The sequence below is a fragment of the Cheilinus undulatus genome, linkage group 12, assembly GCF_018320785.1.
Source record: "Cheilinus undulatus linkage group 12, ASM1832078v1, whole genome shotgun sequence".
NCBI classification, from domain to species: Eukaryota; Metazoa; Chordata; class Actinopteri; order Labriformes; family Labridae; genus Cheilinus; species Cheilinus undulatus.
The window spans coordinates 35,500,774-35,513,157 of NC_054876.1; the positions used below are offsets into that span (position 1 = coordinate 35,500,774).

The 12,384-nt window shown below is 36.0% G+C and overlaps 1 protein-coding gene across 1 annotated transcript; it reads right to left on the reverse strand.

The window, feature by feature from the left end:
- Positions 1–623: 623 nt before the first annotated feature.
- Positions 624–11,826, reverse strand: b4galt4 (UDP-Gal:betaGlcNAc beta 1,4- galactosyltransferase, polypeptide 4). The gene is made up of 7 exons (XM_041801423.1): positions 11,787–11,826; positions 9,248–9,776; positions 8,513–8,745; positions 6,743–6,930; positions 6,490–6,612; positions 6,268–6,372; positions 624–4,342 (listed from the first exon to the last, which is right to left on the reverse strand). The coding sequence occupies exons 2-7, from the start codon at positions 9,507–9,509 to the stop codon at positions 4,207–4,209; spliced, it is 1,047 nt and encodes a 348-aa protein (XP_041657357.1). The 5' UTR covers positions 9,510–9,776; positions 11,787–11,826; the 3' UTR covers positions 624–4,206.
- Positions 11,827–12,384: the final 558 nt, after the last annotated feature.

Genomic DNA, 12,384 nt, shown 5'->3' on the forward strand with positions numbered 1-12,384 from the left:
TTTTCAGGCTTGTTTACTACCTGTTAAAGCTGACTCCTATCATCTGTGCTGAAATTTTGCCAATATTTGGCATTCGGTGGATTTATTGGTATCAGAATTTTATCAATTAAATTAATGAATCAAAAGTGTGGTATTTTGGCTCCACTGCAAAATTGACTCAGAGAAAAAGGGACAGTGAAACTGAATTTCAGCGCGAACAAGATGCACAGAGATATGGATGTGATAAATGATAAAAGATCCATCTGAGTTCACTACTTAGGTCTGGACCCTGATAAACCACTTCCAGTCACATATCCAAACATTGATAACCACCTTGTATTTGGGCTGAGTGCTCACTCTTTGTATGAGTTTGAACAATTAAATCTGTAGAGGCTCATAAGTGATTTTGAAGTTAAATGGTACAAGATCTGCAAAATTCACAATTTACAGAACCACAGTAATGCTGTCAAAGCTAAGGTGAGAGTTTCCAGGTTGAGTATCAGAGCAGAGAAACAAGTGTTCTTTTAAGTGCTATAATAAAAAGATTTCTCTTTTTAATGTCAGCATGACTGTCCAATAAAAAGTATACAGTAGTTCCAAAGAGAAAGTTCCCCAAAAAACAGAAATAAGCAAAAGACAGTTCATAAGAAAAAATACTATTTATTATGTTTTTAAAGAGAAAAATCAACATTTCAGGTAAAATGAATACCCCCTTGCCATGATTTGCAATCTCTCAGCAACATATATTATGACAAATAACCCCAAATCAACACATATTCAATAAGAGTTCTCCAAATGATATTCTCAAAGGGTTAATATGGCATCACTTTGAGTTTCATACAATGATTCACAGAGGTAAAAAGTCAAATAAAAAAATGTAAGTCTGATGCTACAACTTTATTTCAGCTATGATCATTTTAAAAATGTATTAAAGATGTTTTATCCAACATTGGTAATATTTAACACGTAATTTTAACCCACAGTAGAAAAAAGTCCCACTAAAACATTCGTCAGGAGTCGAGATGAAATGGAAAAAAAGGACAATCAGGCCACAAGTGCCTTGAAAACATTTTTGAGATGTATTCGTAACAACAAAAAACTTGTTCAACATGTTCATAATGGTAACGGGGACCTGCAGATTTCCTAAGATTTTCAGTTTCAGTGCCAGAGTTGGGCTAAACTGTTAGAATGATCTTACAGGTGTTACTTAGTGTCAAGTAAATCAAACCATGCTTGTCATTACAGTTAGTAACATTGCCCCCTTTTCAAAGTGGTGGGATTTGCATGTTAAAAAAGGCAACATGTTAAAATTGGAACATACCAGCAGCTACACTACCTCCATACTATAAATAAATACAAAAAAACTTTGATATGAATGAAGCAGATGCTTATTCCTGGGAAGCATGCAAAGATTAAAGCACAGTCACGCAAGGATTTCTCATAATATAGAAACATGTAAGATAATAGAAAGAGAATGTAACCTTGTTTGGTCTCAAAGACTACAAACACCCTTTTACAAATCATTAAAGAAATAAATAAGTATCCCTTCTTTAAAAAAATTCAACATGTAAGGCGTGAAGACATGCAGTAATAGAATCACTTCTTATCATTATGGCTCCCAAAACTACCTACATTATTTATCCAAAGTTGATTGAAGGTTTAGAAAGACTTGGCCCAAAGCAGCACAAGCTTTTCTTCTCAGAGAAGCCAGTGGATTAAAGTGCGGACAAAATCTAAAGTAAAAAAAACATCCAAACCGAATATTCTGAGGAACTTTTCTCACAGCAGACATTTTAACAGGAATCAAGAAGTGTAACACCAAAGATTGACAAGGTAACATTTCATGTTTTTTAACAGTCCAGTCTTAGGTTTCTTTGAAACACTGACCCTGTTTACACTTGGTTTTTAAACATGTTTATGTGATGAGGTCACAAGTAGACAGCATTAAATACAAGAGTAAACGGCTACTGCGACAACATCAAATTAGTCAACCCGATATGCAAAGGCCATTCTGAGACTCTGTTGGAAGAATGTTTGTAGATGCATCCCCGATAATAACTGCAGAATTAAGTTTACAGGTCGCACATGTATCTAAATCTGGATTTGGGGGTCTCCCAGAGGGAAGAAAAGTTTTGCTCCGTCTTCCTGATAGCTGTTTCGTTTGGATTCAGTGAAATTCACAACATGCCGTTTTTTTCTCACCTGTTTGGCTCTTTTGGTACCATCATTTTTCATCATGGAGTCTGCATTCCTGCTAGCTACTGGTAGTTGAGCTCTACGCCTACAGCTATAGTTGTAAAGTACAAACTCACAGCCTAGAACTGGTACAGTCCTTCACCACTGGTCACATGCTGTCTTTAACTGAAAAGTCTTTTTTTCTCAAACTAGCATCCTGCAAGGTTTATTTAACAGTTTACTACCATTTTCTGTAGGATTATGACCTAATGAGGGAGAAAAGCAGTTAAAAAGTGGCATTGCCAGACTGGTCTGTGTTATGCATCCCAGCTTTGAGCAGTGAAGCAGCCACTTGGTATACACAATGAGTTGTGCAATGATGGCACATCATCTAATATTGATCATGCAGAAAAATACTATAATTATAAAAAGGTTATTTTCAGTATGCAAACTGTTGAATAAGATGGGATATCAATCTTAACAGTTGAACAAGGCCATATCAGTTCTAGAACTTTTGTCTGGACTAGCCTATGTTAAAGAATAAATAAATAATAAATACCCTGACCAGAAGTGACTAGGCAACAAATAAATCAGATTAAGCTGCATGATAGTCATGGGTTTAACTTGCAATGTGTCACAACTGTCCTCTTATTTTAATACCAGATGCAAACAGGATCGATATTCTACCAATGTCTGCTGTGAGAAGGGCCATCAGTTGAACAATATCACAAAAATCTTGGTCTTTTATCAAAATAAAACAGTATATATTCATATCACTCAGTGTGATTTGGCCCTTTGAGTTATTATTGCTTTTCAGCCATTCTGCTGTAGGACTAGGGTAAAACTTTACCTTTGCTTTGCTTCTAAAGTTGTTATACTCTGTAGATTTAGATCCACTAACTTTATATCAAGCAGAAAAATTATCAGCAAATCACACAGAGGGAAGGCCTTGTATGTATCACATTAATGAGAATATTTCCTGTCAGTCCTTCAAATTGTCAGCTTAATGTCTGCAGTTATCTTGTTGTTTTACTAGATAAGGAAAAACAACATACATTGTATAAAGATGTTAATATTTGGTTCATTTTGTGGAATTTTTTTTTCTGTTGACCTGTGTAAAGTAATGGATGTAATGATTGCTTATTTATAGGTATTGTTAATATGCTTTTAAAGGCATTACACTGCTAGAAACCAACAAGCTAATACTGTGGTTAATCCAGGCTCTGTTTGTCTTAAGTTTCTTTTTTTGTCTGTCGTAAACTTATCAATGCTTCTCTAATGCATATATTTATTATTGGTTATTACTGTCAGTTTCAGTTAAAAAAAAAAAAAAGATCAACTAAAATACCAAGCAATCATTCTGTTTGTGTAAGTCCTGCCTTGAATCATAAACTTAATACTAAAGGTTCTGTATTTAAGTCTGTTTTCTATCAGATTAGAGTCTCTTGTGGACAGTAAACTCTTTTCTAGTGATGATGACAAGATTAACGGTCCTGATTCAGCAGAAGCAACAAATACAGGAGTGTGAGGTCAACTGTTGATCATCCTCTGATCACAGTCTGTACCTCCTAGGATACCCTGAAGTCTAAACAGGCAAAACAAATGACACCTTTGTCTTTAGTTACATCGGCTACAGAGTGAAGCACACAAAATACACATTGTCCATAAGAATCAGCATGTTGTAAGCTGTCATATAAATCAGAAATAAGGCATGTGCATTAATAAGTGATGTCTGACACTTTTCTTTTTCAAATATATCTTAATATAAATATTTATAGGGCAACTTCTTCATTTGATACAGCCATTCACTACATAAAAATGATTAGTTTAGGCAGGCTGACATCAAAAAAAAGTAACAAAGGCAACATGATATGTAAAGAAAGTGTGCAAAGATGAAGTGGCAACAAACTAATGAAGCTAATGTGCATTCTGTGTGCTTAAAACAGCGTCTTAAACACATGTAGTAATTATTTTTCACTCTGGTTCCCAAACCTACTATAGAAAATATAGCAAAATAATTTTTGGTCACAGCTTATTTTCCCGTTTAAAATTTCAACTCTGTGGCTTACCGATGTCCACAGTTACATTCACATAAAGAGGCAGCCTCTCTACAGACAGAGTCTTGTAGGAGCAGCTGTTCAGTCCATCCTTTCTCCAAACCTGCGGGGTTCGTCCCAACAGCCTCATCCTAACAACCAAAAAAAGAGAAAACTAACTGATGATATGTATCAGTAATTAGAATGGACATATTTATATCTCATATTATGTAAAATGTTAATAAAACAAAATGTGAAGAAAGGCAACATATTAAATGTTAAAACTGAGGAATATCATTGTTATTGGGAAATTACATACCTATCCTGCAGTTTGATGCCAGCATTATGTTTCAGAAAAGTTGGGACATGATCATGGTTACTGCCTTGTTGTTGTATCACTGGCCCTTTAACAAATTTTGTGCTTAATTTTGGGATATATTTTTCATATACAGTGCTTAACAAATTTATTAGACCACCACCCAAAGTAAGGTTTATGCCACAGCCGCCCTAAATTAACAGCATTGGTAATTACCAAGATCATTTTTTATGTTTCTGCAATGGTTAATACATCAAAATGTAGAAGCTCTTTAACTGAAATGATATCTTTAATGCTAAAATAGCATTATTGTTGTTATCCATGAATTTTCAAATTTACTGATTTACAAAAAAAACTGAAAAGATAGTAAAGCACATTATTATTTCTTGATTAATATGTCAAATTATAGTTATTTACTTGAATTCCTGAACAGAAAAATGAGTTTTAGTGGTTGAATGTTATGCTTGATTAATTTCTGACTTCTCAGAGAAGTCCAGTGAGCCGGCTCAAATTTGGGTATAAAAAGGTGAATTCAGTTTGAAATTCCTCATTCCTGTTCAAAATAGTAAAACGTTGAGAGTTCACTGAAAATGAAAGAGTCTGCATTAAAGCACTTCATGATGCTGGATGGTCCCTGAGACAAATATGACAGGTGGTCCAATAAATTTGTTAAGCCCTGTATAGTTGTATTATTTCCAGCAGTCCCTCACAGAGCGGTGAATCCCTCCTTATCCTACTTCAGATAGACTCGGCCACCTTGAGACACTCTCTTTATGCCAAGCCATGGTACTAACCTGTTGCCAGTGAACCTTATTACTAGTAAGATGCCTCCTTAAGAGTTTCTTTTGCATTTCACAGCCTTTTTTCAACCTTTAATTAAAGGGTACTCTTCATATTAAGAGATGCTGACCTTATTGGGGGGGAAAAAAAATCACTTGTAGGCTGCTATTTTTGTGTAATGCACTCTGGGTAGTGATGTCAAATGGTCGCATTGTTGTTCTTCCTGTAAGTGTCATCCTCAAAGTGTTTTCAGTTGTTTCTCTTTTTTGAAGATTTTTTGGAAAATCAGAAAACATGGGAAGAGAGAGCGGGGGAAGACATGTATCAGACAGCGCAGGGACTGGGGACTTGATCCTGTGACCAGTGCACCAAGAACCACTGCCCTTGTACGTGGGCGCCTGCCCTACCCATCAAGCCTTTTCAATTTTAACCAGTGTAGAATTTTAGTGAAGAATAAAGCAGGAAAAAAATACTGTACCGTAGATCGATATGAGTTCAATTGGACAGATGTGGTAAGAGAAGAACAATTCAACCATTTCACCTCGCTATCTAAAATGCACTGAGCAACAGGGGCGTCCTACTTGCAAAGCATTTTTTCTAATTTCTCAAAGTGTTGAGATCTAGTATTATTCCTTGTATAAAAGACAAGTTAAAGACAGATTTATTAACAAGGTCCTATGTCTTAATAGGCAGTGTTCTCTTAAATACTGTCCCAGCTTTTTTGGGAGGTTTTGCTGAAATCAAATGCAAAATGGGCAAATAATTTTCCTAAAACAATAATATTTCTCAGTTTCAACACTTGACAGTGCTACTGTACTGTTTGTGCTATTTTCATTCAAATATGAGATTTCAATTTGAAAATAACATTTTTTAATTGACATTTTGCACAACATCCTGACTTTTTCTGATATAAAGGGTTGTGGTAGCTAAAACATAAGACACTAAAAACATACTTTAAAAGAATCATCTTTACTGACTGACCTGTCTTTGTTTATTTGATTGCCACTGTCCCTCTTGTGAAACACCATGGTGTACCGAGCCACATCAGCAGGTGGCCGTACAATCTTCATCTTCTGTAGCTCAACCCTGCATGAGACAACAGACACCCACATTTATAAGTGAACAAGCAACAGAGCATTTATCAGGCGTTTAAGATGTGATTAAAGGGAAAATCTTTGTATTTATCAACTCCTCCTTTCACACCTGATACGCAGGTCATCATCCTCTCCGCCCCAACCCCAGTAAGTGTTGGAGAATCCATTCACTTGATGAAACTGGTCTTTGGTCATCGCTGTGACTCCACCAAAGTAGCCTTTGTAACGCAGCCTAAGAGTGGATGACATAAGTCAACAAAGAATGCATCAGAAATTTAAAAGTATACTTTAAGGCCTGAAGAGACATTAGTCCATTAGTACTGCTCTGCTGAATCATGACATACTCTAACTCATACACTTACTTGTATCCAGTTGCATTTCGACCAACCACCAAGTGTTTGGGCTGCTTGTCACAGACATATAAATTGTGATCATTTTCAGGAACTAGGTCCACGTCATGGAAGATGAAGCACTCCCAGCTGTAGTCCTTCAGCGCCTCCAAATATCCGACATTCAGTAACTTGGCACGGTTAAAAGTTACATCACCAGCCTTTAAAGAGAGAGAGAGAGAGAGAGAGAACAATAAACAAAACACTTCCATTAGTCATCGTCCTTAAGGGAGTGTCTACGGTTCAAGACTTAGTGTAGACATCAGTTTTATTTATTTTTTCATGCTTTATTCACTGAAAAACAAAGATTTTTAATTGATATAAGGGTCAGAGTAGAGGATCAGCTGCAGAAAAACTGCATAAATTAATGCTGTCTGTGTGGGCCAGTAATTGATTACTTTCATTTTTTAAATGGTATCACATCTAAGCTGTAAACTTTAAAGAAATAGTTAACACATTGAATCCAAGTTGGATGATATTAACCTGTAGTGACTGGGATTCAAACCACCAATCTCCCAAACAAGTAAGTGGTGTAACCCACTGAGCTATCCAGCCCCCAGGGTTACCTTACAAATGACGTGTGGAGCCCTTTCCTAACTCATTGGATGGATAGCAAGGACAGATGCTGTTTAGTCAATTTAAGATCAAGAAAATATCGTATGGTCTGCTCAAAGTTCCTCGGGTTTTTGTTTCTGTTCTGTCCATGTTTTCGTTTCTTTCTCCATTCTGTCTTAAGTTGAGCGTTATTGCTAGAAGATGGACTTTCTTTCGTGTTGGTATTAAAAAAAAAAAGAAGGTGCATAACTCAGCAAGATGTGAAGTAATATATATTAAATGACAGTCTGTAATTAGATAACTGCTGTTTTACTGTGAATGTGTTAACAAAAATTCAAAAAAAAGAATAGCCTTACATTGAAGAGGCAAGGGTTGAATTGGGGAAAAAAGGAAAAGGTCAATGAACACGTACCAAAGTTAGTCATATTGTTAATCGTAATGATAAGTAACATAAATACGATTTTCCTAAGAATAACTTATAACCAAAATAAAGACCTTCTCTTAACTATCATTAATAATAAAGAAGAAGTGAAACCAATGATTCTGCTCTCTGTATTTTTTTTTTCCATCAGCATACTGTACGTGTAATGATGTGACGTTCACAGGGAACAGTGGAGCGGTCGAGACAAAGAAAAACTGTAAGGGACATTGCTGTCTGCCCCTCAGCTCTCTGTCAGCAACAACGTTGACGTTCAACATAATGACAAAATCGCATACTGGTCGACCAGTGATCGACACCATTGACATCTGTGATCGAGGCTGGAGAAGACAGAAACACAGCTGGCAGGAGGAAGTATGACATCAGCTTAAATCGAACTAAATCCTAAAACTTCCTGCCCATTTGCGTCTGTGTGTTTCTAAGCTCTTTGGAAATAACCACTGTGAAACAAACAAAAATTAGCACCTTATTTCTCTGTAACACTGCTTTGTTTGTCAATGCTGTGCGCCCTCTCTCTCTCTCTCTCCACTTAATACTGGTCGCCCACCACTCTGCACCATAATAATATATCTTTTAAAGCACAGGGTATCCAAAAAATATTGAAAACTTTGACAACCTTAATTTGAGTGAACAGGATGGTGAACAGGATGGATGGATGATGAGAACTTTAATTACTTTTGCTTAATCATCCCCTCTTGATTTATTATTGATTAAGTTACAAAAATATGAGACACCAAACTGTGCCATACCTGCTGAATGACATAGATGGCGTAGTGCAGCTGCTGCCTCTGCAGAAAAGGGTGCAGGTGATGCAGGAGGTAGAGGAGGTGTTTTTCTCTGCTGCGATGAGGGATGAGAATGGCTACGCTCTGCCTCGCTGTGCAGTCTTCGGGCTCGTACTGGCCCTCAGTGACTCTTTTGTTCTCACTCTCCACATCGGTCAGTTTCAGAGAGGACTCAAAGGAAAGCTTCACAGCTCCCTCTGTAGAAGATTAGAAATACAACAACAAAGGTGAGTCTTGGTTGCTTGTTCTCAATCTGTTGTGGAAATTGTAACACAGCAAATGGGTTAAACCAGAATAAAAATATCACATTAAGATATGGCCCTGTTTTAAATAAAGAATTTTAAACATTATCTTTTTTGGCATCTCAAACTACTTGATCTGCTTAGCAAGACAGATAACATGTCACACTAGAACAAGCAATGAACAAATGATAATACAAACCAAGAGTAGTCCTTTATTTGCAGGTTCATAGACAATAGTTTTGACAAAGTGTATTGCATAAAAAATAAAATCTTGCTTTAGAAGAATAGATTTTTTTTTTCATTTTAAACAGTATTTCTCATCATTCCAAAGAGTATTCACTTCAGTATAGTTCACTGTTATGTGTTGAGTGTTTCAACAGATTATGTACAGAAAAGGAAAAGCAAACAAGTCCAGATTAAGTAGGTAAATAAGCATATGTCATTTCTGTGCACTCACGCAGTAACGGTGATTCCTCAGGGCATATGGCTTTGGGTGTAGGAGTATTTAAGTTCTGAGGAGTGGCTGTCAAAGAGTGAATTTCATCCTTCAGGCTGTCTCCTCTGACTAAAGGTTGTTTTGAGGCAATGGGAACCTGACTAGATTTTAAGGTTTCCCCTGTAAAATTGGCAATCCATGCCAGCACTGAGAGTGACAAAAAGAGCAGAACAAAGTACTTTCCTCTCCGCAGAATCTTGCACACAGGCGAGCAGAAGCCCATGACTGTGCAACTGCTGAAACAAGAAAAGTGGCAACTGTTGATGCTGATAGTTGATGTTTATGATATGTCCTCCTTGCAGGACATTTCACCCATAACAGTCACAGCCCCAGTTTCACTAAGCAGTCATCCCATGGCGAAGAAACATTCTTCTGAAACATGCAGTGAATAAAACACTGCTGAGTTTGAAATCTTATTGGTAAAAATCCATTGGTGACTCGAAAAATCCAGGTTCAGGAGACGAGGCAGAAAACTTGAGTTATCCAACAGCTGTTAATGATTTCAAGAAAAGAGAGAAAAAAGTGTTACAGCAGAGTAGACATTGTAATTAAAGTCATACCGCCACGTCTTCTCATGTAAAACTAAACCAACACAACAAAAAGCACAGAAGAGATGTTATCTTAAAAACAAACCCTCACATTGGCAGAGTATTTGATTTCAAGCTCCTTGTTTTTCTATTCTTGACTTACGGAGCTATTGATTATGTTTCACTTGCTTTTAAAAGCTTCCTGAAAGGTTATCTAACAACAAAGAACTGCACACCTACTTTATACACTTCACCTTTGCATAGAGAGGTGTCCCATTGCAGAACTGTTTTACAATGATACCATTCACTGATAAAAACAAATTCATTATTTCATTACTCTCAGTCCCGCCAACCTGATAACTTCATATTCTGATGATTAAAACACTGGACTAAAAAGATATGGGATTTTATATAATGAAAAATAACCTGCTTTAATAAAAACCAAAAAGTATGTTAGATTCAAACTGTAGAATAATAAAATGTAATCTGGTTACTTGTCCAAAAAAAACAACAACAAAAAAACAGCATTTAATTAGACTTCTTATGCAAAATTTCAAATAAATATAGCACAAAATGTTTGTTACTTTGTAAAAAGTACAATCTCTTATTATAATTTAGTCTTATAAAGTGTCAAAACTTTAAAAAGTAAATCATTTTCATTAGAAGGGTCCCTGGGAGAGAATTTATAATTTATCAAATCTTTATGAAATATTAACAGAAAACTCTAATTCAGAATGTTAAATATGTTCTGAAGTACACTGGCAAATGTGCGTGTGTAATTTTGGACTCTTTGTATTTGTAAAGCAGTACTTTTTTTTTTTTTTTTTACATTGAAAACAAAACAGTTGCCAATATTTGGTACCTAGGTCTTCTATCATGTTGCATTATATAACTATTGTTGTAAAGCAGAACCATCTCAAGATTTTTTAAAAATATGATAAATGGTGCAATAAATAATTGTATATTTGGAGCCCTGCAGTGTGTGAGACGTCTTTCTGTTCTCTGTCAGTCTCTTTTTCGGCTCAGCAGCTGCCCACCCATGTTTGGATGTGCGTGTAGACCTTTTTTCTTTCAAAATACCTGTTTGATACATTTTTTGCAGTAGAGATGTTATAAAGGCCCGAGCACAGACCTCGGTCGGCGAGGACCCTATTGAAATTGAAGGAATCATCTTATTTTCCAATAACCAATAACATTAATTATTGTCTTTTTAAATGAATACGTCTAACTTGGTATAAACCCGTTCAACGTTAGCCGCAATGGGTAATAGAGGAAAAAAATAAAGTACCTTTTACTGTCTTTTAAACACTTTAATAGTAATGCGTTGGTACTATTATTTAGTTACAAGCCAATAAAGCTTAAGAGCAGCTGTTGAACGAGTTTGTCATAATGTTAACATGAAAAAACTACACTTGTTGGCACAGAGTCTAACTTTTATTGTAAAAACTTTGCCTTTTCTACCTCCTTTTAGGAAAAAAAAAATAATAGCAGAGCAAAGCTTCTCAATGTAAGCGACTTAAATTTCCGAACTCCTCGTCATAGCCCAGTGTGCTAACAATTAGGGAATGATCAAAGAAATACACGTCTTAGGGGCTGATTATGACAAGCTAACTTTAGCTAACCGTTGCTATAAGAAACACTGCGTTAACGTTATCTGCTGTTACAAATGTAAGGAAGACAACAGACTGGACACTATTTTATGTATACTGTTCTTTCCCAGTACGTGCTTCAATGTTTTAGACTCCAAACTGGTCCTCAAACACCGACACGAAACGAACCGTCCTACTATTAGCAGCTAGCTAGCTGAAGAATGTGGATGTAGAGTTACTTTAAGTGCTCTTAAAGTTAAAGGTTAGCATTAGCAGTTGTACACCGAGGAGTCAAAATATAGTACAACGCTAACACAGTTAATGAAGATAATGTATTTTTCATAAAAAGTCAATGTAATAGCGGTATATGCAGGCACATCTTACCTTTAAGACGGGCTAGCGTTGTCTCAGGTTATCAACAAACAGTGTCAGTCTATGAAGCTCAAATGAATTCACAGCACTTCCGCTTCATGCGTTTCACAATAAAAGCTTCCGAAATATTAAGCTCGTTTTTTTGCAGTTAATTGTAGGTATGCTTCACTCGAAACATTGACTAAATATGTTTTATTGTCAAATCTAAATATAATTAGGGTTGAAAGTTTCACAGTTTTCCCCATAGTTAACTGTCAAAAGTATCAAAACCAAGATTATGCAATATTATCAAAAATACATAATGTGTCTGTGCTCATGAATCATTTTTATTCTTGTTGTAGGGATGAAGTCAATCATTTAGAAATCACCCCCTCATCTGAGATGAATCCAGGCACACTGTTTAAATATGAATTTCGCAAAAACAGAAGAATATCCACCTCATGCTTGTTAAGCGCTACAGTTGCTTTGCTAGTACAATTTTTCACTTCTTGCCCTGCACTATTGTCCGATGTAAGCTTGTACATGTTTGATATTAAATGTTTAATGTTCTTCTAACAATTGAACTTCGAGTATGTGGCTAGTGTACTTTAAGCTTAAAAACGTGTTTCAA